This window comes from Thrips palmi, unplaced genomic scaffold (assembly GCF_012932325.1).
Source record: "Thrips palmi isolate BJ-2018 unplaced genomic scaffold, TpBJ-2018v1 HiC_scaffold_5, whole genome shotgun sequence".
NCBI classification, from domain to species: domain Eukaryota; kingdom Metazoa; phylum Arthropoda; class Insecta; order Thysanoptera; family Thripidae; genus Thrips; species Thrips palmi.
In genome coordinates this window covers 6,016,436-6,039,084 of record NW_023144632.1, presented here as the reverse complement: position 1 = coordinate 6,039,084, position 22,649 = coordinate 6,016,436, and the positions used below count along the sequence as shown (strand labels likewise).

The 22,649-nt window shown below is 47.7% G+C and overlaps 7 protein-coding genes across 11 annotated transcripts; 3 read left to right on the top strand and 4 right to left on the bottom strand.

The window, feature by feature from the left end:
* Positions 1-1,959: 1,959 nt before the first annotated feature.
* On the bottom strand, positions 1,960-4,582 carry LOC117650705 (abscission/NoCut checkpoint regulator). 3 transcript variants are annotated; one of them, XM_034394286.1, is made up of 9 exons: positions 4,483-4,582; positions 4,057-4,105; positions 3,767-3,951; positions 3,396-3,636; positions 3,158-3,319; positions 2,968-3,089; positions 2,777-2,876; positions 2,616-2,696; positions 1,960-2,536 (listed from the first exon to the last, which is right to left on the bottom strand). In XM_034394286.1, exons 2-9 carry the CDS (start codon positions 4,102-4,104, stop codon positions 2,384-2,386), a joined length of 1,092 nt encoding a protein of 363 aa, XP_034250177.1. In that variant the 5' UTR covers position 4,105; positions 4,483-4,582; the 3' UTR covers positions 1,960-2,383. The 3 variants fall into 3 exon arrangements, with proteins under 3 accessions (XP_034250177.1, XP_034250178.1, XP_034250176.1); XM_034394287.1 differs by lacking the exon at positions 4,483-4,582 and having other exon boundaries at positions 1,960-2,533; positions 4,057-4,337; XM_034394285.1 differs by lacking the exon at positions 4,483-4,582 and having other exon boundaries at positions 4,057-4,336.
* Positions 4,583-4,601: 19 nt separating this feature from the next.
* Positions 4,602-8,053, top strand: LOC117650703 (NEDD8 ultimate buster 1-like). The gene is made up of 11 exons (XM_034394283.1): positions 4,602-4,874; positions 5,224-5,525; positions 5,639-5,759; positions 5,882-5,971; positions 6,050-6,207; positions 6,317-6,513; positions 6,595-6,756; positions 6,843-6,981; positions 7,044-7,266; positions 7,359-7,479; positions 7,562-8,053. Exons 1-11 carry the CDS (start codon positions 4,746-4,748, stop codon positions 7,792-7,794), a joined length of 1,875 nt encoding a protein of 624 aa, XP_034250174.1. The 5' UTR covers positions 4,602-4,745; the 3' UTR covers positions 7,795-8,053.
* Positions 8,054-8,624: 571 nt separating this feature from the next.
* Positions 8,625-13,029, bottom strand: LOC117650704 (luciferin 4-monooxygenase-like). The gene is made up of 8 exons (XM_034394284.1): positions 12,807-13,029; positions 11,128-11,478; positions 10,684-11,059; positions 10,447-10,612; positions 9,706-10,002; positions 9,391-9,621; positions 8,946-9,135; positions 8,625-8,850 (listed from the first exon to the last, which is right to left on the bottom strand). Coding segments are annotated over exons 1-8 (1,794 nt in total). The 5' UTR covers positions 12,808-13,029; the 3' UTR covers positions 8,625-8,668.
* An 836-nt stretch (positions 13,030-13,865) lies between these two features.
* On the bottom strand, positions 13,866-16,614 carry LOC117650567 (GATOR complex protein NPRL3). The gene is made up of 9 exons (XM_034394085.1): positions 16,211-16,614; positions 15,999-16,131; positions 15,712-15,925; positions 15,406-15,633; positions 15,155-15,329; positions 14,909-15,073; positions 14,641-14,814; positions 14,329-14,554; positions 13,866-14,253 (listed from the first exon to the last, which is right to left on the bottom strand). Exons 1-9 carry the CDS (start codon positions 16,436-16,438, stop codon positions 13,946-13,948), a joined length of 1,851 nt encoding a protein of 616 aa, XP_034249976.1. The 5' UTR covers positions 16,439-16,614; the 3' UTR covers positions 13,866-13,945.
* A 51-nt stretch (positions 16,615-16,665) lies between these two features.
* On the top strand, positions 16,666-17,831 carry LOC117650570 (protein Abitram). 2 transcript variants are annotated; one of them, XM_034394090.1, is made up of 3 exons: positions 16,666-16,846; positions 16,974-17,045; positions 17,135-17,831. In XM_034394090.1, exon 3 carries the CDS (start codon positions 17,184-17,186, stop codon positions 17,751-17,753), a length of 570 nt encoding a protein of 189 aa, XP_034249981.1. In that variant the 5' UTR covers positions 16,666-16,846; positions 16,974-17,045; positions 17,135-17,183; the 3' UTR covers positions 17,754-17,831. The 2 variants fall into 2 exon arrangements, with proteins under 2 accessions (XP_034249981.1, XP_034249980.1); XM_034394089.1 differs by having other exon boundaries at positions 16,681-16,842.
* LOC117650568 (mannose-6-phosphate isomerase) lies at positions 17,772-21,976 on the bottom strand. Of its 2 annotated transcripts, none has more exons than XM_034394087.1 (8): positions 21,960-21,976; positions 19,511-19,678; positions 19,270-19,419; positions 19,053-19,194; positions 18,790-18,960; positions 18,538-18,705; positions 18,269-18,471; positions 17,772-18,192 (listed from the first exon to the last, which is right to left on the bottom strand). In XM_034394087.1, the coding sequence occupies exons 2-8, from the start codon at positions 19,676-19,678 to the stop codon at positions 17,986-17,988; spliced, it is 1,209 nt and encodes a 402-aa protein (XP_034249978.1). In that variant the 5' UTR covers positions 21,960-21,976; the 3' UTR covers positions 17,772-17,985. The 2 variants fall into 2 exon arrangements, with proteins under 2 accessions (XP_034249978.1, XP_034249977.1); XM_034394086.1 differs by lacking the exon at positions 21,960-21,976 and adding an exon at positions 19,808-19,989.
* On the top strand, positions 20,210-21,341 carry LOC117650569 (RWD domain-containing protein 2A). Its single transcript, XM_034394088.1, has 3 exons — positions 20,210-20,468; positions 20,540-20,962; positions 21,046-21,341. Exons 1-3 carry the CDS (start codon positions 20,226-20,228, stop codon positions 21,259-21,261), a joined length of 882 nt encoding a protein of 293 aa, XP_034249979.1. The 5' UTR covers positions 20,210-20,225; the 3' UTR covers positions 21,262-21,341.
* Positions 21,977-22,649: the final 673 nt, after the last annotated feature.

Sequence of the window (22,649 nt, the reverse complement as noted above, 5' to 3'; positions counted from 1 at the left end):
TCTCGCGTGCATGGGGGCGTGTTGAGAGAGACAGAGCGACGGCGGCGGGCGTGGTCGGAGTCGCCGTGCTCGGAGAGGACCTCGGCAGAATCTCGTCCTTTCCTATTCCAGACCGGATTACAGTCATGACAAGACTGCAGTCAGGATGCGATTCCTTAAAATCACTTGTCTCGCGCCCAAACTGATACAAGTAGCAAGTCCGCCAGCTATATCGCTACCTCAAAATTTGGATTTTGGCCATTTAAATGGCTTTCGCACAGTTCTATTCGTCTCAGCAAGGCCTGCAACGCACGCATGACGAGCACTGAAAAGTTTCAAGGTTTCCGCGTGGCTTGACGGTTATGCGATGCCTTCGGCCTTGCCTTTGACACATCTTCATCCCCCTGTGCCTTGGACGGTGGTGGGTGAAACTGTACCTGTGCGCCCGCGTGTGCGCTGGTGTGCCCAGAAACTTGGCGGCAACGTCGCCCACCGCGTCCCATTTTAAGGACGAAACTTGAAGGGTGGTGGAGGCTTGCAAAGTCTGTCGACCAGTTTCCTGGTGTGCCGCTCTTTCGCAGCGTAGACGCGACACGCGATACGTACACGACACTGCTAGGTTGGGCAAAATCCGCACAATTGCCCTCCCTGTCCTGAACCCCTAAAACCGATTCGCGCCCCCCCCCCCCCCCAGTGCACCCTTCGGCCCCTACACTGCGACGTCATGGGTTGCGTGGAACGGAACGCCCGGTGGAGAAGTCTGCTTGGCGCTCGCGGTACATTTCGGGTCTTCATTCTCACCCGCCCCTACCAAATGACTCGGCACACCTTTGGCGCCGTTGTCTCGCTCGCGCTCATGGAGCATTTGGGGGGGGGCGTGGATCCAGCATTTATCTGAGGGGGGAGGCAAAGTGGTGCCTTTTTCCTGTTTGCCAGGCGGTCTATCCAGTGCCCAAGGACCCGGGTGGACACTCTCATTCCAGGAACGTGACATCACGTTAAAACGAACGTGACTAAATGTCACGTTCGTTTGAGCATTGTGTCACATTCCTTTGAATGTAAACAAGCTGGTTTTTGGCCAATTCACTCCCAAACGAATGTGACACAATGCTCAAACGAACGTGACATGTTGTCACGTTCGTTTCAACGTGATGTCACGTTCCTGGAATGAGAGTGGAGGTTAGTTGTGTCCCCAACCCCCCTGGATCCGGGCCTGAGGTTGCTAGAGCGACTGGGTGGCGTCGAGGGGGTAAACACTTCACGAAATCGTGTACAGACTACTCGGTATTACGCTGTATTACGGGTGTATTACACGTGTATTACGGCCCTAAAATGCCAAAATTTGGCACATTTGACCCAAAAATGGTATTACGATCACGTGTATTACGCGTAATACACGGTTTTTGTGTACAGGGTATTACGCGAGTGGTTACCCCCTCGGGTGGCGCAACACCGTGCGGAATCTTCCTGCCGGCATGCTCCCCTAGCTCCGTGTTGCATGGCTTGGCGTGGCTTGGCGTGGCTTGGCGGCCCGGAGGCCATTCTTTCCCCTCGCCGACTGGAGTTCTCCAGCTGGCTGGCGCAGGGGTGGCGGGTGGGGAGGGGGTGGGGTGACACTTTGAGCAGCTTTGCCATTGTGTGGCCGTGGCCGCGCAGGCCGGCGCGCCAGTCACTCATTTATCACACACTTAGCCTGCAGTCTCCCATCCTGCCTCCCACTGGCCTGCCTCTCCCTGCCTGCGTCCCTCGGCGGGGCGACGGGGTCCGTCTCTGTAGGGCACTCCACGCCCACTCACGCAACACCCCCGGGCGAGGCCAGCTTGGTTTAGGTCGAGGTAGGCTGGCTCTAGCTGGAGGTAGGTGGGTAGGGGGCGGATCCTTCGCGAGTGCGAGGCCTTGTTTCAAGGTCCTGATCAAGTCCTAATTTCCCGCTATTTAGCGAGTCTAGTTGGTAAATAATGGTGGATGTTGTTAAAAAAATAAGATTTTAAATATTTTTTTATTAAAACAAGGTTATATATATAAACTGGTGCCAGTAAAATCGCAACAAGCTGAAATATAATTTGTGTGTAGCCCCCCCCCCCCCCCTTCTGTCCCTCTCTCTTGCTTCTGAATATGTGCAATGCTTTTAAGATGCTAACTATAACTATCATTGGTTGCTGTAAATGCTAAGTAATACATAGAAAAGTCTTAATTCATATTTTTAGTTACATCAGCTAGCAAATTTGGTGATTCAGATATAGTAGCTTTAAGCACATAAATTACACCTAGGGTGGTGACATGGCTCGACATTCATATTTCCCCAATAAACAAAGAAGAAGTTTTTCAGTGTACCATTTTTGGAGTGAGATTAAGGAATGAAGGTGCAGGCAATTAATGAGTATCCATTGCCATGGAGTAAAGCTTACTTCTTGTAAGGCTCAAAACTGTGACATTTCATATCTTCATCCATGTGGCCTTCCTGGAAACAACTTTTACAGTACAGATCGCGGTCACACCCTAAACACCGAATTTTAGCATCTTCATTGCAAATTATGCACCATGGTAGCTCTTCCTTCTGTCAACAAGAAAAAATGATTTATAAAAATTGTATTTATCTACATACAATAGCACAAAGTAAAAACTAGAGGACATACATCATTCTCTGCATCCATTGCTTCTTCTTCATCAGATACTTCAATGCCACAGCTTTTCTCCAAGTCCACTTGGGCTTGTACCTATAAATTTAAATATTGTGAAAGTAACAGAGACTGGGAGACACAGAGTGACAGCTTATATAGTTAAACAAGACACATACTTTTGAAATGATTTTTGCAGCAGCTGCTTCCTCATCAGAATCAGATTCTTCTCCGATTTTATCAGTTTCTTTGACCACCTGAGCTCTGAGTGTTTCAAGACTTAACAAAAAAAGAGACAATTAATTAAAAAGTTCTGGAACAAAAAGTTGTGTTTGCCCAATCTTCATAAACTACATGAAACCACACCCACCTCACAATAGTAGCAAAGTCCGGTTGTGTGCCCTTTTCTGAAGCCTCCATTTTAACTTGTGAAAGTATTTGGGCGATTTCATCTAGAGTAACTACTTTTTCACTACCTTCAGTTGATGAAACCTGCAACACATCAATGAATGAAATAAGTGAACACAGTTGATACCAATTATAACAACAGAAAATATTACCTGAGCAGGAACATCAATCTGGCCTCGGAGCCTATTTAATCGCTCCCTAATTTCATCATCAGGGTTTGGTATCTTTGAATCAATTTCCACCTCCTCTTTGCATTGTGAGAACAGATCATTGCTCTGCTGCTCTGCTGATCGATTGTCAGGAGCTTGGTGAGTCTGAAAAAGAATGGACCATTAATGGTGCAGGCTGAAAAGAAACACATCACTCACATTTTATTTTCACTTGACTAACAGAGGTCTTTTTAGGAGTGTGGTCATCCAGGTCCACCCCTTTTAGCATGGCTAATCTACGAGCCAATTCATCATCGGAAGGAACATTTTCAGATGTTCGGCGGTCTTCACGTAATTTCTCCAAGCGTCTCACTATGTCTAAATCAATACTGTTCAAGCCTTTTAAAAGTTTTTGCATGCGAGGCTCAGCACGATACATGGTAACAGGTGGCTTGAATTGACCATCAAGGGCATCTAGTCTCCTGGAAAAAAAAATATATAAAGTACAAGTTTAAGATTTTTAAGTATCAGAGACAACTGAAATCATTCCAGATCAAACTTAAAGATGAAAATGAAACATGGACTATCGGATTTTCCCAAAAGCAGACCTACTTGAGAAATATGTCGGGTGGTCCTTCATGCTGAGACATTTTGGAGTCTGTAGAAGATTCGCTGCTTGATAAAGTACTGAAACACTGCTGGCACACTTTGGAAACTTTACCGTTTAATTTAGGAACAGCACATTTTTGTTTCAAACAGGAATTGCAGAAAGAGAAGCCACAAGAGACGCAACCAACCTGCATGAAATAAAACACAAAGAGAAAACCGTGTTAGATATTAAGCAAAAATGGAAATAGTATAAACATGTAATGATAAGTGTATAAACTATTTGATTTACTCACATCTTTAGTCCAGAGACCAAAGGAAGTTGCACATCCATGGCAGGGCATACTATGGAAAATTTCACAATTTGTTATTCACTATAATTGTGGTACTCTTTAGAGAGACAGTCACTCTCCTCGAAAGGTTTGAAACAGCAAACATTAATTAAAGAGAAAATCGAGTGATCTAGGTTGTTTCAATCACTTAATCAAGGAACGTCAGGAGCATCGACAACAACGACAACAATTCCCTCCTAACCTTTCTCTGCTGTGTTTTGACATTGGTATGGTGCGTCATGCGTCCCCCTCCCCCTCCCTCCCCCTTTTCTCTCCCAACCCTCTGTTTTCCCCCACCCCGCATCCGATTTCGGACCCCCCCAAAAAAAACTAATTGAATGTCAAATGCACGATCATATTCGAAATCGCCCTAAATAAGTTATTACTCACCATTAATGAGAAACCTTTAATTCGTGAGTCGATAAAGCCGAGCCGTAGTACTTCCCTGCTAGGGAGTGCACATAAGGTATGTAACCTGCGAATAACGTGTCGTCTGCTATTGTTTTGTTGTTGTGGCTCCAGTCAAGTGTGCTGGTGTGTGCTGACGGGATGAGAGAGTGATAGTGGAAGCAAGAGTGAGGTGTGATTCTCTCGTGCCATAAGTTGCGCTTTGTTCATAGTCCGTAGGAGATTTAGAAGTAGTCGAGTTGAAAATGGGAGACGATTTGAGAGATGAATTGCTGCGAAATGCCATACGCACGCAGCTGAGGGATCGCAATGTCAAACTGTGGATGCCTCCGTATGCAGAAGAGAGCGGCAAACCGAATGACAAGTCCTTACAGGTTCGTGTGCAACATTGATTTTGATTTTGATTGTCTGAGCGACATGTTGGGAATTCGAGTTTTCGAAGCCGTACGTTTCTTGAAAGTAAATTATTGCCGACCATTTTAAACATTGAAATTGTGCCGTGTGTTCTTTGAGTATAAGAAATGACATGATGCAGCATCCCTCTTTGTTCTCATGAGCAATACATGAAGAAATCTTTTCAGAAAAGTTTTGTAGTTTAGTGAAACAATGATCAATGATTGATGACTGAGACAACACTTCTCTGTGTTTATTGTTTTTACATTCTTACTTGAGCTGTTGGTATTTTTTCTTCACTTTCCTATAATGATGTATTTTTGTTTTCAGGCCTTGGCTGAAGAATTTTCTACTCAATTAAAGCTGGATAAGGAAGACTGTTTACAAATGCTTCTCAGCCTCCAAGAAAATGCCATTAAGCGAATGAAGGAACAAGAACAGTTTCGTTCTGGAGGTATTGCCACATTGCACATCCGATTTAGTGGGTTTTCTGCTGACGTGTTGCCATCAACTTCAAAAAGTAGTCAGGACGCAAACGCAAAGAATCAAACAGAAGTTCAAATATCTCTTAATGCACGTGGAAAAGACCTTGCAGATGCTGTGTCTCAAATATCAGGAAAACCTGTAGATCAGTAAGTATTTCAAAACTGATTTTTCTTCAATGGTAGCTGTAGAAACTTTGTTATCTTTTGTTGTTTTTCCTAATCCTCTATGTGGCATTGATTATTTTTCCATTTTCTTTCAGAATAAAGCTAATTTGTGGGGGTCGTCTTCTGAAGCAAGAACAAAATCTTAAAGACCAAGGAGTTAAAAGCTCATCTAAAATTATGGCAATTGCAATAAATGAAGATCCCAATGAAGTTGATGTGAGTTTTTCTTTCTTTTTCTTGGAGCTCTAAACAGAAGTGTGCTACGGCGCTTTTCTGTATTAAACTCAAACATTTATCTTTGTTTCTTCTTCTTCTTGTTTTTTTGGTTTTTTTTGCAGAAGGGCTTGTCATACAGTAAACTATGTGAGAAGACTCGCTCTGCTGCCTCAACACTTTCTAGAAAGAGAAACCAATATGCTTCTCTTGAGGTATGTTAAAGATTTTGGCAAATTACTTTATCTTTACACGACTGCTTAACTTAGGTGCAATACTTTACTTGTAAACAGCTTGAAAACCAAACTGGCAGCTCTTTAAAACTAGATCAGCGAGAGAAGCAAGCTCTTTGCCTTGCCCTTGCCTTGCATGAGAGAGGACGTTCTGCATTGAAACGAAATGAGAACTCTTTAGCGCTGTTGCTTTTCTTGGAAGCTGATCAAGAATTTCAGTAAGTACTGTTCTGGCTAAACAATCAGTATTATTCTGAGAACTTGACTCCCTTTGTATGTCATTTAAAAAATATAGGAAGTAAAAGATGCTATTGGTATTCTATTCAGGCAGTGCAACTCTGATCTCCTGAAGAGTGTGGACAATGTAGCTCTTCTGCAGCTGGACATTGTGTGGTGCTATTTGTGCTTGCGTAGCATGTCACACATTCCAGATGCTGACCGACGCTTAAATTTGTGTGAAGCAACATTGGAACGCACCTATGGCAAAAATCTAGAACGTGTAGAGGCCTTGAAAGGCACCGCTGGTTTGTTTGTTTATAGCTTTTATTTGTTATCTTATGCATGCACTTTTTTATAGTTTTATGAATGCATTGTTGGCTTTTCAGGGAATGAAGCGGCTTTACTGATGCGTCTTCATTTGCTTCAAGCTATTGTCGCTTTTCATCTAAATAAAGTTAGTCTGTCACAAGAGCTACTTAGGAAAGCAGAGTCAGAGCTTCAATCTCTCAAAGTCAACTCAGATGATATTGTACAGATTGTAGCTTTAGGCAAGTTCATATATAAAAATGATTATGTGGATTTGAAACTTACAAAGATTTTTCTAATGCCTGACAAAGGTTTTTTCTGTCTCTAGGGTACTCAACTTCTGAAGCTCTTTTGGGTCTAAGAGCCTGCCAAGGAGATCTAAATGCAGCAGTCATCAGAATTTCTGAGTGGCAGGAGGAACGAAAAAAAGCAAGAGAAGAAAGCAGGAAAGCAAGACATAGAGAAAGGTACGTTTTAAAGCTTTTCATTTTAGTTAGAAAACTCTTAAGTTATTCAACTTTTTTTCCAGAGAGAGGCGAAAACTGGGAAAAACTGCGGATGGATCACAATACATTGAGCCAGATTTTGTAGAGACCCTTTGCGGCATGGGTTATGATCGATATCTTGCCATTTCTGCTTTGAAACACTCAAATAATCACGTGACTCAGGCAGTGCATATGTTGCAAGAGCAGCCACATCTTCTTGATGCTAAAAGGAGGTGTGTGCGTGTATCTTCAGAAGACGTAGTTCAGGTTCGTGTTCAGACTAGCTTCAAAAAACCTATAAATTGTTAAATGTTATCTAAAGTGTGCTTTTTTTTCTTGGTTTTGTTTCTTTTTAACAGATTTCTGCTTTGGGATTTGACACTGATATAGCTCGCCTTGCCTTGCGCAAACATAATGGAAATATTGAAGCAGCAGTTGCTGATTTATTCAATAATCAAGGCATTATAACCGTTACTCCAGGTATGCATTTTTCTTTAAAAAAGAAAGAAAGTTTTATTCTTGTTAAGTTTTCTTTCTTTATATCTCCTTTTTTAAACTTTAGATCTTGCCGAAGCGGAGACAGATGAAACAGCTACTGCATCAACCAGTGCAGGTGAAGGTGTTTATGATGCAGAAACAGTGGCTGAGAATGACCAGAGGGATCAAGACGAACAAATGGAAGCTGCTTTGGAATTGGAAAATGACATAACAAATGTTGAAAATGATCATCTTTGTATTACCCTCGAAGAAGAAGAAAATTTTCTCCTTGAATATAAAACGCTCTTGAAGATGTAAACCCTCAAATTGATTCAAGCTGATCTACAAGGGTGTTTTGCTTTCCTTTGCATGCATGTGCATGTTCTTTTAAATGCTAAGTGTTTCTGTGTTATTATCTATAATGTTTCTGATGTCCAAAGCTGTCAAAAACCAAAGGTAATTTTTTCATTAGGAGAGCACCAATTTTATGGAGCTCTAACAATTGTGCAATTCTTGTTGAGGGTTCTCATAAACATTGTTCCATCCTCTTTATTAATAAAGTTTTTTTCTTTTTGAATGCTGTGTCAAATAATTTTTTTGTGACTGAAGAATTTTCTTTTAAGCAATTAATCAAAGTCTTGTCGTCCCCAGAGTTGAAAAACTTCCATCATGCTCTGTCAGTTCTTGTGCTGGTCCCTCTGACTTTCTCTTACTTTTCCTAGTCTTGTCCTATAACCATGTGTGTTGAAACAGATTTTCTTCATTTTGGAATATGTTGGTGGAGGCTGCCCTTGATAAATCACTTGCCAGTGACGTACATCTGTGGCTCAGCTCAAATTTTAACAAGTAATAAAATATGAGAAATGGAAGTGAAGGGTCAGTGCGGAGAAAAACTGGACAGGGGAAGAACCGAACACCCCATATTTTACTTAAAATGCCCTATGTGCAGGCTTAACAACTATCATGTAATGAACCACTGATGCCATGGAACAACTTCTGATGGTTGTTATGCCTGTGCATACGGTATTTTAAAATATGGGGTGTTAGTTCTTCCCCGCCACCAACCTGAGCTCTAAAGTAATGTTTCTCCAGCAAAGACTTTTTCCTGCAGCAAAATATTAAAAATAATAATGCCTAGATAGCGGACATAATGTGAATTCAATTGCTGTTTATTTAAGATCCGTATATTCACTTAATGTATATTTTCTAGATAAACACATTGGTCCAAAACACTAGTATCAAGCTTTGCAAACTCTTCGGCAGATACAAGCCTCTCCCTTAATCTGTTACGATCTTTCTTCCCTGAAGTTGTTTTGGGTATTTCATCTACGAAATAAATGCCACCCCTAAGTAGTTTGTGATCGGACAACCGTGCTGTGGAAAAAAAGCAATAAGTTTATAGTTTGAGTTATCACAACCATTCTCAGAAACTCTTTTGTATACAGTGCACTGGTTTGAGGGAGGCGTACCTCTAACAAGTTGATTTATGTCTTGACGAAGCTGCTGCTCGTCGAGGTGCGCGTCGCCCTCTGCGCCGCCCGACCGCACGACGAAGGCCGTGGGCAGGTCTCCGTGGATGGGGTGGGGGCGGCCCAGGACGCACACCTCGCGCACCAGGGAGTGGAACAGCAGCACCTCCTCCAACTCGCTGGCCGCGATCTGCAACTCGCCGCAGGGCCGCAGCCGCAGGCAATGCAAAGGTGCAGTCCAAGGAAGCATTTCGATCCCTCGCCTGACTGGCGAGCGATTCAGGAGAGTCGTTTCGTCGCTCTGTCTCTGTCGCACTCATGGGGCTCCCCATTGCCCATAGGGGTGCGAGAGAGACACAGCGACAAACCGATCTCCTGAATCGCTCCATAGGGCGATAGAAGGCTCTCTGCTGTTGTCTGACCCAGTGGTGCCAATGTTCCTCACCGGCCAGCTGTTGTACTTCATGAGCTCCTTGATGCGGTCCACGAAGTAGAAGTAGCCATCGCTATCCCTGCGCACCAGGTCACCGGTGCAGTAGAAGCCATGCTCGTCGAATCCCTGGGCGGAGGCCTTGGGGTCACCGACGTAACCCAGCATGAGGTAGGGGGTCTTGTAGCGCAGCTCGCCCTCACCCTCCTCCCCGGACACGTCCCTGCCGCTGACGGGGTCCACGAGCTGCGGGGAAAGCAAACGTCAACAGCGCCCCCAACCCCCAAAACGCGCAGCGCGTGTTTCGAGTGAAGGGGTGGTTTCACTGACCCGCAGGTGCACCCACGGCTGCAGACGGCCGAGAGAGCCTGGCCGCGGCGGCGGCTGCCCTGGGAGGCCCGCCGAGTCGGAGAAGGCGACCCCCGCCTCGGTGCAGCCGTAGCCCTGCGCCACGGGGCAGCCCAGCGCGGCCTGCAGAAGGGCGTGCATGTCTGCGCCCAGCGCCGCGCCCCCCGTCGTCACGGCCCGCAGGCTGCTGACGTCGTAGGGGGCCCGGGGGCCCACGGTGGCGGACAGCGCGCTCGGCACCAGGGACAGCAGCCAGGGCGGCGCGAACGTCAGGTTGATCTGCGGCAGAGGAGGCGTGGCGTGAGTCCGGTCGTAGGAGATTTCCGCCAGAGACGTCTCTGTTTGTGACCACAGAAGAATGCTGAACGCACCGGCGGTCATCTGACGCAGGTCGCGGACTGGAAGCCCCCGTAGCGCCTAGACCCGTCCCGCAACACACCAGTGCGCAGAGGGTGGCCTACCTTGCGCCTGTCGTCTTCACAGGGGCTACGTAGGCCACCGTCTCCGCACGGGTGTGTTGAGGGTTGGCTCTGTGGCCTACCTCACAGGCGCTACGGGCCGCCGGACGCAGCGCCACTACACCGTTTTGGGGCTTCTGATTGGTCGGTGGTCGGGCCGGCAAAATCACACATTCGTAGCGTACGTGTACGTATATATATCGACAAACAGGGACGTCAACCGTGTCCGCATTAGAGTGTACTCCACGCATCGCCGGCATGGCACCTTGTACTTGTGGACGGTCCCCAGCCAGGTGTGCTCGTCGGCGCATCCGTTGAGGAAGACCCGCGTGGCTCCGACGAAGGCGCAGTGGAACATCATGAGGGCCCCGGAGATCCAGGACAGGGGTGACGACACTAGGAAGCGCTCGCCCTCCAGCACTGCCCAGGACCTGCGGAACAGCAGTGCGTGAGACGCGGATGGGACGCCGACGTGGCCCGGCCCGGCCCGGCGTCAGCTTACCCGGGGTTGAGCGTGTGGATGAGCATGGAGTGGTCGCTGGTCATCACGGCCTTGGGCTTGCCCGTCGTGCCGGACGAGAACAAGATGTACGCCACGTGCTGCTTGGCGTCGGCGACGGCGGCCGGCGCGTACGTCTCGATAGCGACCCCGTGCCGCACGCCCGCCGCGAAGAGGTCCTCGGAGGACATGACGCCGCCGGGCACGACCTCGGCCAGGCGCGCGCCGCGGCCCTCGGCCACCGCGACGACGTGCTTGACTGGGCCGGCACCCAGGGCCTCGGCCAGCGCCCCGCTGGCGGCGGCCATCCTGGGTGCCGTGAGCTCGTCGGAGATGACGGCGCGTGGAGACACCAGGAGCAGCGAGTCTAGAAGCTCCGCTGAACAAGGACCATTAGCTCCATTAGCCAATCAAAAATGCAAAGCGGGCGGGTGGCAAAGAGCGTACCCGTGTTGCTGGACGGCACGATGCCCGCCACGGTGCAGCCGTTGAACATGGCGCCCAGCACGGTGGGGAAGAGCGCGTGGAGGTTGTTGCTGCAGACGGCCACCGTGTCCCCGACGCGCAGCCCCAGCGCGCTCCAGCCCTGGGCTGCGCGGACGCTGCGCTCGAGCAGCTCGCCGTAGCTCATCGCCTGCCCCGTCACGGCGTCCACCTGGGCCGGCGGGGCGCGCTCGCCCTGCGCCGCGAAGTGCCGCAGGTGCTGCAGGGTGAACTCGGACAGAGAGACGCCAGGGTGCTCCACGCCGGGGCCGCCGAAGTGCACGCGCGGCGGATCCATGGGGTCCGTGGGGTCCACTGCAACACACGGCAACACACGAGGCATGAGGCATGACGATGTGTGCCTGCAGCAGCAGCTCATGAGCTGTCGCCGTCGCCGTTCGCCTCCCTCACATGGGGCGCACCGTGGTGAGCAGTAGGAGTCCGATTGGCGAGACACCGAGTCCTCCAACGGCGACGCCAGGGCGACGCACGCGCTGCGCTGCTGGAGGCAGCAGCCGTGCGTGGCGGGATTGCCTGCGCTCCCAGGCAGGGCGCGTCGAAGGATTGGGACCAGGCAAAACCGGCAGTCGTGGTTGCGTAATGGTTTTGCGGACGCGGACATCCTCGTCACCTTGCCCGCTTGCCCGCGCCGGCCCCGCCCTCGGCCGCCCTCGGCCCCACCCGCTTCCTCTGCGTGGACGAGATCGGGTTGCACGGACATCGCTGGGATGGCGGCGCGGCGGCGCGGGCCGGACACCAACAGGCGCTCATGAGGCCTGCGGCAGGCCAGGCGGGCCGTGGCCGTGCCGTGCCGCTCCCTTGTTGTTGCCGCCCAATCGGGCGTGAACGAACGAGGTACCCTCGGTACTCACGGTACGCGGTCGCCAACGGCGTAACCCTTTGGGTCCGTTTAATCTGGACGCCCTGCCTGCACTGGCTGGTCGGCAATCGACTGGAAATTCGACCCGCACTTTAAACGCTGCTGCCTATGCCAGGCTTCCCGCGACAAACGACTACGATTTGGGTGCGGCGTTTCGTCAACTCCGCCGTTTTTGCAAATTTTCTGGAAAACGTTATGTATACTCGTCTGATCGTCCTCGAGCGGCAGCGGCAAGCGCAAGGCCTTCTCGAGTTTCCGCGTCTCACGCAGCACGCGGACTGCGTAGGTAGACTGCTCAGAGGACGGGCGTCGCGGTGAGCACTCCGACATGCCTGAACACGGTGCTCCGCGGGGTGGCCCTAGTGGCTCCGGGGTGGCCGATGACCGAGGGAGGAGAGGTCCGGGGCCGCGGCCTTCTGGGGGTTGTCGGGGAAGGCCCGCGCGGCCCGCACGCACCTAGTACAACTGGGACGCGAGATGACGCGTGACTCCCGACATAGATAACGCTCACCAACTGCGCTTAGGCGTTGGCAAACAGTACCAGAACTGCCGAGAGAAAAGTGGGGCAGCCCATAAGAAACAGGCAGAGAGGCCTAGTAAACTCACGGGAGGAGGGGTATACCTGATCCTTGCGAACTGTGAACATCGGCGGGAGGAGAATTGCGGAGATTTTGCCCGCCTGCCCGTGTTACAGTTTGTTTCAGAGATGCGGTTGGAACAGCGGACACAGGGGCTGAGGTGCAGGCAGATGCAGGACACTTACTTGCGAGTGAAGGGGGCGTGTGAAGGAGCCGAGATCCAGTGACGAGTGTCCCCGGAAAGCTATTTCGGAACCGATGCCACCATAGTCACTGCGACAGGTCCCGGAAAGACGCGGTGCTCGGCGTCGACGTCCACCTGCAGCTCCGCCAGGCAAGAGTCACCGCCGGAGTAGCTTTGGGTAGCGCCCGCCCTACTGCGCTGGCCGCGGCTGTGCCGCCGCGCGGACGGGCAGGACCAGGCAGGACGGGCCGGGCGGGCTCGCGCACCCGCAGGGAGGGGTGGGGGCGGAGGCCGTGCAGTGCGGGCAGTACGACGAGTAGCTCGACAGGTGATGCACCGGCTGTGCGCGTACAGCGCGCACATCCCCACCTGTCACCCTTAGGGTCACCCTCACACCACTCACACCCACCCTGCCCCCTGGAACGGGTTGGACTCGGTTGCTGCCTTTCCTCCACATTGGTGCGGCCCGTCGCAGTTACGTGGTTCAAATCCAAGTTCCAAACACTTCAACCAAACGACCACCTCACTGCGCCACCAGGTCGTTTCGCGTCGGTCGGGCGTGGGTGAGCGATAGATGGGTGGCCCATCTACTACGCGGTGCTCGGTCGTGAGGCAGGCATTCCCTTCTACACGGTGTATCGTCAGTTTGTCCACCTTCGGCACCCTCCCCGAACCACGGCCCGTCCCCGTCGTGGCGCGTCGTGGTCTCTGCACTGAGTTGGCCCCATCTACTCTCCCGGCACTTTTGTTGTTTGTTCGCGGAATTGGCGTGTGACTCGGCGTGGAGTGCCCCACGAGGGGAGGCCGGTGTCGCAGGGCTTCCGGGGCGTGTTTCCCTTCCCCTCCCCAAGTCCCACCGGCCCCCGGTCTGGCGCGGCGTCTCCCATCCGCCCATGTGCTGTGCTGTGCAGTGTCTGCGCTGGGCCCGCAACCCGCAACTGCCCTCCTTTCGGACCATCAAGGGCTTCATAAGCCCACTCCCCTCCCCCACCCCCTCCAGACTGGGGTCCTTGCACCGCGCTTCACAACAATGGCAGGTGTTCAGAAAAGTTGACACACATTTGTTAAAAACGCGTATATATTTTGTAGAAATGTGTATCATATCACAATTGTAGCAGGTACCAAGACTTATAGAAAAGGTCATGAGTGGGAGTAAAATATAGCAATTGCTGGGTCTTCTGTCTCACATGTAACCAACACATCACGGAACTTGTCAAGGAGCTGAAGTAGTTGGGATCTTCGTAAATTTTCCAGATACATAATTTCTTCTAAATGATGTTGGCCTCGCAGGTAGCCAGACCGGTAAAGTTTGGCAAGTAAAGCCAAGTCATCTGAGTTGGTGGCAGCTGGGATCTTCAAAATTGACACCCGCTCTGCTTCACTGAAATCAGCCAGGAGTTCTTCAGGGATGAGACCATTACCCTTGTCTCCATCAGTTGAACCGTCATCTACAAAAAATAGAAATTAAAAAAATTATTAGCATTATTTTTGAAGTGCTTAAATGAACATTAATTCAAACATACCAAGGTTGGGGCTCAAGCTATTAAGAACAGCAGACTGATGATGGTGTGATCCCCGATGTTGGAACTGTTTCTCTGCCCGAAGTACAGCAATGTCATCACTGATGGAGCTTGCATCACTGTCACTCCTAGCATGCCCTGCACTCCAAGTTCCTGTAGGACCAAGGCTCAACTGCTCCTCTGGTGTGCTATGAAAACTTCCTTCACCTCCTGCTGGTAGAGACCCCTCCTGAAAATACATGGGAGGCAAAGATTTGAGGAAATTGGGAAATAGTGGTTGAATTTTTATTTTCTAGTTGCTGCAGTGAGTCCCACCTGATGGGGCCAACGAGAGGTAGCCATGAAATACACATAGGTGTGAAGTTGAAGCAGAAGCCTGTGGCGTAGCATCCACACAACAGTGCGAATCAACTGGGTTAGGGCTTGTGATCCCAGTAAAGGACTCACTTTCTGACCGATTGAAGTGGGCTGGGAAAACTCGCTCATTGTCTAACAAAAAAAAAATTGATAGTCTTAAGGCAACAATCATAAATTTTAGTGATAAATGAAAATGAGTCATTAAATTAATATGCTGGCAAAGCACCTGAAAAAGGCATAACCCAGGAAATTGCTCCGAAAAACGTTCTACTAAAGGGGAACCAAGATCAGTTGGTGCATCAGGAGCAATGACATACACATTACTCTCACAGAGCGGGTAAATTATAGTAGCCTTAGCCCAGTACACTAAATGTCCTGTAAGTTGGAAAACCTGCAACAGATTACAATAATGGTTTTCAAAGATGTACAGTGAAAGATAACTTCAAATACTTTTGTAAGTGGAAAACATTACCTGAGCCAAGGTAAGATCAGCATCTGCTGACAGGGTCTGCAAACTTTTTAGAGGAGAGTGGATTTGAACAAGACGTACGAGAGCAGGTGACGCATCAGGTGGTAAACTTTCTAATAGCTCGGAGGGTTCCACTAGAAGAAGAAGTCCATGATATGGTCGAAGGCTCTGAAGACACCTACGGGAAAGGGCAACTTCAAATAAATTTGAACTGCAATGCACACAAAGAAAACCAGAAGCATCACAATGCAAACCTATCAATGGCTTCTGGCTCAATTATGAAGTTTTTAAGATGGAAATGAACTTGGTGAACTTTTTGTGGGAGACAAAAGCTGACTTGAAGCCAATTATTGATGCGCAGTTTTATCAGACCTGTTTGAATGAGATCTTGAAATACTCCCTTTAATTGTTTCGCAAGTGAACTCCGGTGGAGTATCAAATCAAAAGCTGACTCAGCACCATAAATGTTGCATTCACTTTGCCTGAAAAAATTTATCTTCAATGAAAAAGTATCAAGCACAAGCGTATTCAGGAATCATCAACTTTTACAAGAAACTCACCTTGTTGAGAACTCATCATGGGCTGTTATCATTATTTTTGTTTCTTGTGTTACATATGAGCATCTCTTTTCTTCATGTCGCAAAGCCACCCCGAGCCTCTTGCTTAAATCATAGTAGCACTTAACAATTGAGTGACTGGCAGTTGCATGTAGAGCGAAAACCATGTTAATTAATGTGGTGTGAGACGGTGTATCTGGTTTGCTTCCACTTGCACCTGAACATAACAGTCATTAGTCGAGCACCTTGTACAAATTCAAAAGGTATGTCAAAACTGAATGAGGACGTACCTCCGAGTGAGCTCCTGGATTGGCTGGTGGCAGGCAGCTGTATAGGATGACCGACAAATCGGACATCATTCACTTTTAACTCAAACTTACGTTCACAAAGTTCTGGTTTGACAGCGAAAAGAGTTGACAGTACCTGGTGGCAGTTCATGAATTAGATGAGTAAGAAAAGCCATAATAATTTTTGTGGTACGCTAACTGTCCAAAATGCTTGCCTCATCAGTAAAACCAGTTAATCGTCCTTGCTGAATGTTGGACGTTTGGGCAGGTTGGGTTTGCAACAGGTCTTCTGTGACAGTCACGGCATAGGGATTACGACGGCGAATTTGCTGACAATTTTCCCCAGTGTGCCTGGAGTCAGCAGCGTAAGGGAATCGGAACAAGAGCCGGTCCCCTTTGCTATCACTGTTTACTAAAATGACACTTATGGGGTTCGCCTCCATTCTTAGCAAGAAAGAATACAGATCAAAAACAAATAAGACATGGCGAAAGGTTCCGCTTGGTGACGAGGAGCGCCACAGTGCTTTGAAAGTCGGTCGGCAATAAGAGTTTCGTCACGTAATATCATTCAACCGAAGCTTTAGAACGAACGTGTAAGGTTTGGGTTGTAAACAGCAACTTGCCAAGCAGAACAAAATTTGTGACGTCACGGTAGTGCGGATAACGCAAGATATTCGCACACCCAAATTGTTGGTTGATGCTGTTGTTGTTGTTGCTGTATTCGAAGTTGGAGTTGGAGGTTACGTTTCTCCTAAACATGCCTCCAAGTTACGAAGTTCTGAAGTCTCATTTTAATTTACCTGAGTGTGAAAAGTTCATGAAAGCCTTGGCGACTTGCAATTCTGATGTGCGTACGTCAACAGTTTTTAGCCCTTGACATTCTATAATTAAACAAAGATTTCTTACTTTTTGGAGTACTGCTTTAAGGCTTCTGCAATGTTTCTTATAAGTTGTTTATTTTATAAATTTGCATTTCAGAATAAGTTTATGAGATTTCTTGGTACATGTGATAGCCATTCCATATCACTCAATAAGTGCATTATCGAACAAGTATGTACCTCCCCAATTGCACTATTTTCTGTCCATGTACGTGTGCATATTTTTATGTTACGTAAACCATTCTGTTATTTATTTTGCAGAAAGAGCTCCAAAGGCTTAGGTCCAAGGCAGTAACCATACCAAAGCACTATGACTAATACCGTTGAGCCGATTGGCTTTGATGTGCCTGCTTTAGATGTCTATCCATCATTCACAGATAGGTATTTTCAAGCTAAATACCTCGTAGATGCAGACACAAAAGTTCATGAAGATCATTGTGTACTTATTCATTCTAATAGAATATGTGTTGTCACATTAGCGCCTTCCCATCCTGTGGTTGCTTTTCAGAAAACTATTTCTTCCATCAACTTTCAAATTGGAGACAAAACCAATAGGTTGAATAATATTGTACAGGGAAAGCGTAAACATGGAGCACAGGGTTTGAAACCAGAAGCAATTTTGTGTGAAATTCAATGTGAAGATGGCCTCAAGTATTCAGTTCAAAGTTGTGTTCATGGGAAGCTCATAGAAATTAATGAGAACTTAGTGAAGAATCCACAACTTTTGGTAGAGAAACCTAAGTCAGATGGGTATATTGCCATAATTCTTCCACACTTAAGCAAAAATGATAAATTTCAGAGCAACTTGGTTCTCGAAGAGGAGTATATGAAAGTTGTTGCCGAGAGGAAAGTAAAGGTAGAAAATGTGCCTCATACGTAGCATTTAACAAATTACCAATTGAATTCATGTTTTTGTTTATTTTGAATTTGAAACGAATAAAACTGACAAACTACCCGATTTTACCAATCCATCATTTTAAAGTAACTAGATTTAAATGGTTCTTGTTAAAACAATCCCTGCCAATTGGCACAAAAATCTTAAAAGAGCAGGAATCTGTTCAAAACCAAGAACCAGCAAACAACAATTATAAATTACAATAAAACCTTTAACATTATACATTGGCCATTGCTTGGAAGAGCAAGAGAGGATCCTTATAACCATAGGTAGAAATTGAGAGCTCTTGGCCGACAGGAATAAAAATCACAGAGCCCCTCCGAATTTGGAGGTCTTGTTGGCTGCATCCTTGACCGGACACTGCCAGAATAATGCTTGCCGATGATCGGGGTCCAACAGTGTAGTTAGCCACTTCGCCTGGAATCTGCAAAGTTAAGATTTGCATTAGTATCATGAACAAACTTGTTAACAATACATGGAGGATATCAATGAGAACCAACCTCAATCTTGGCTACAGCAAAATCAGGCACAGGGGGAGAAAATAATTGAGAGTAAGAGTCTAGACGTGTGGGCAGAAACTTCTTGTTATCAGCCTCTTCACAATGGTAGGTCAACATTTGGCACAGTGTGTCTACATCCATATATTTTGGGGTGAGACCAGCTCGTACGACATTGTCCGAACATGCCATGCATTCAATGCAATCTAGAAGGAGAGAAATATCACTGACACGTTGCTTTATCTTGGTAGGGAAATATTTCAGATTCTCACCTCCAGACAAATACGCATGGGGTTCATTAGGCCCTAAGTACAGAGCTTCTCCAGGCTTCAGAGTCAGATAATTAAGAAAATAAACACAAAAGCACCCAACATCTCCGGGAAATTCCGAAGCTAGCCTTGATACCAGACCAGCCAGCTCTAACGACCTTGATGATTCATCTATAAAAAAAAAGCAACATTATAAAAATTTACTTTGGTAAGTATGTATGCAAAATAAGAGGAAGAAGTAAATAAAAAACGTACCAAGTGATGAATGTCTTTCGACAAGAGAAGACAGCTGAGCACGCACACTCTCAGCAGGGCAAGTCATTAGAGCCTTGAAACACTGTCTCAGAGCAGTCTGTATTCCTGCTTCATCACTAGTCTGCAAGTTGGACCCAGCTTCACCAATAATAGCACCAAGCTCCGGGATGTCTGCAATGGAATCATGAAAAAATTTAACTCTTCCTTCTAGACATTGTTCTGTATGAGAAATACATATTTTTCTTTACTGAAAAGCGACTTACTGCCAAGGAAATCTTTTATTTGCTGAATTGGACGAAAACCACACAGCGCTTCAAACGGTGTCAGCGCAATTGCCAGTTCTGGCTTGTGATTTGGATCTTTATACAAATCAGGTCGCTCGCAATGGAGTTTCTCGGCATGCTCCTTAAAAACAATCAAATAAAATAAAAAACAGCCCAGATAAAAATTTTACAAACCCTTTTGAGTATAGAAATTTACCTTATTTGGATGAGCTTGAATGGACAGAGCTTTGTTAACTGATAAAACCTTGAAGAGAAAAGGAAGCTCATCACCAAATTTTTCCCTGACATTTTCTCCGAGTACTTCAGGATTCCTAGAAATCCATTCATTCAGTTTTTCATTTGACCCCTGAAACAAAACGACCAGACTATCCCAATAATACTATCTTACACCACAGCTGCCTATATTTTCTTTTGAAGAGCATTCTTTAGAACAGAACCTTAATCAGAGATGGAGCACTTGTATGAGCTCCCATCCAAAGCTCAGCATAAGGTTTAGTTTCTTCTATGCAGAAATCAGGATGGGCACATTCCTGCAGCGAAGCCACTTCACTGTTGTGCCCCAGCTTTCCCCAGGCGTAAGGCTGCACAGCGCATCGAATCTCCATCTGGAACACAAAGATAGCATCAGCTTTATTCAATCGGTCGGTACAAAATTGGAGCAACAGGGGGAAAAGAAATGATTTCAACAGTCCAAGTTAGTTAGGCCAAAGTCCACAAGTCAAAATAATGATTACATTTGATTGGACGTGCACAGCTTCCAATACGTGGCACAATGGGTGACAAACGCCGCTAACAGCGCGTTAGGTTTCGACAGATACGGATTAGCTGACACGCATCTCCCATTCCGGCTTGTTTGACCAGAAACTGTTTTCGTCGGCGGAGTCAATATAACCCCACCCTCGAACCACCCACAACCACTGACAGCAGCGCCAGCTGACGACACCTGCCTTCTGCTAGCTGAACAGTAACTGACAACTGCACAAACCCTAAGTTGAGCTGGCAAATACTTTTAAATAAATTTAAACGTCACTTTAAAGGTTGAAATTGAACAATTTTCTACATTTTATATTTTTGGTTAATTCTATTTGAAATTTGGTTTTTGCCAAATAAATAATTTTTGTCTTTTTTTGTTGATTCAAGTTTCTCGTACTGATGTTTATGTTGTGGTTCACCAGCAGAAGCAAAACGAACAGCACCGGACAGGACAGCTCAACAAGCGAAATGACCGCTATTTCTATTCAAATTTCGGAACTTGAAATGTTACAGTCCATGTTCAGCCCCGGCGAGTTGCGCCTGGATCCGGCACTGTTGGACGGACTGAAATCAACGACTGATTTTGATTCAACTCAAGCGATTTCGCCTTTTGTGTCTTTTACAATTAACCTCGATGTGGAGGTAACATATGTCATGCGGCTAGTATAGTCCTAAAATTCTAGCTAATTAATGAAAAACTCGAACTGTTGCAGATAAAGATGGAAGTGAGTGTTACATTGCCCTCCGACTACCCAATGGTCGAGCCCGAAATTTTTGTGCGAAGTGAATCATTAGATAAACATCAACAAGCATTAATCAACAAAGAGCTACACATTTTTGTGACCCAGTTAGAGAGAGGTGAAATGTGCATTTATTCTGCTGTTTCATGGCTTCAAGAGAATGCTCATCGGTTTCACCTACTTGAAGATAAAGATAATCTCAAAGATCACAAAGCTGAAGCTGATAAGGTTGTACGCCTGTGGATATATTCTCACCACATTTATAGCAAAAACAAACGACGAGATATATTAGGCTTTGCGGCTCAACATTGTTGCACTGGTTTTATATTACCAGGGCGACCAGGGATAATTTGTGTAGAAGGGTTAAAAGAGGATTGTGATGAAGTTTGGAGAAAGGTAAACCTCCAAAACAGCTGTTACATCATCTGACACTTACTGCTATTTTTATAGTACCTAATGTTATATTCTATAAATTTCAGATACGAAGTATGAATTGGAAAAAAATTATGCTAAAGAAGGAAGAAGATTGCTTGGTACAATCTTTTTCTTCGTTTGAAGAACAATCCTTCAACAAGTGTAAAGATGAACGCCACATGGATATGGGGGAATTTTTCAAGTTTTTGGAAAATCACAACTGTGGATATATATTTAAAGAATATTTTGGAGTTGATGGTAAAATGCCTTCAGAAGCCTGAGCCATGGACTGGGAAATTATTTTGATTTTTGCATTCACCATATAATAAAAGAAAATGAATTCATGAACATTTAGATCTGATTTCGCTTTTTACTTTCCTCATCATCCCTCAAAAATGAGCTTTTACACAGTGGTGGAGTAGGGTTTGCCTCGCATTTTGCCTACCTACAGCTAATGGTAGTGCTAGTTGCCCACCTCTTTGGCGGGTCCAGAAACGGGGGAAAAGGGTGGTGGGGCAGTTGAAGCAGACGATAGGTACCATGTGCTATGCTTCCTTTTGCGTAGCTTCTGAGTGGCAGGTGGCAGCGACATTTCCGAAACCCAGTGTGCGCAGCGCATATACCGTGCCTGCCGGGGCCGGGTTCACGCTGTTCACGCTTCCCGCCTGGCCCTCGTCCAACACGCGCACCGCACGGGCCGCAGGCCCTTCCGCAGCCGTGAGGCGCATTTCTAGCGCTCGCTTTGTTGCTTTGCGACGCGAGGACGTGAGCAGAGGCCGTTCGCGTTCCGCGGACATGCAGCCCCGCGCGTCTCAGAACCGATTCCGAAGCGCGTGAGGGAAGTCCCGCAGCTCGCCGCCCGCGCCGATGCTCTCGAAACATCAAACCGACCGCGTGGGAAAGGCCGAAAGGGAAACAAAACAGGACGCGGCAGACGAGGCGGGGAGGAGAGGAGACTGTCGCCAAACGGGGTACTTGCCCCTCGCGGCGACGACACGGATCCAAAATCGCCAAACTCGAGAGGAGAAAGGTGCGCGTCGCAGCGAGATGGCGATGGCGGGCGACGAGACGACCTGGTTCCGCCAATCGGCGCGCGTCTTGTCGCTGTCCGCTCCTTTACGACGCGACCGCGCCATTAGTGCGCCAAAGAGATGCGCCGCCTTGCCGCCAGTGGAGTGGACGGAGTGGAGTGACCCACTTGGCCCACTTGCCGGACTACTCGGCCGCCTCGCCGGCGACTGCGGCGGACTGCGTGGACCGGTGCGCTGACAACGGTGACAACCCGACCGAGCCTCCCAGGGACCCACGCACACTCATTCCGCACAGCGTATCGTCATCGACTCTCTCGCACGTGTACGCAACGCCCCATGGGAGCGAGAGAGACAGAGCGTCGAAGGTGGTTTTCGGAATCAGCCCCGCAAGTCCCAGGGGCGTGGAGATAGAGGGCCCCGCGGTGCATCGCGGTTTCGCGGCGGACTTTTGGCAAGCGTGCTGGGCGCGGGGCGGCGCGGAGTGCGGGGTCCGGACATCGGAAGACGGGACGGCTCTCGTCGCATGTCCACGCCCCGCCACGGTGCTGGGCCAAAGAGAGAGGAGGGGAGGGACGAGTGTGTGCGCGGTGCCGCGGTGCCCCACAACGGCATGCACCGTTCCAGCAGAGCAATGCCCG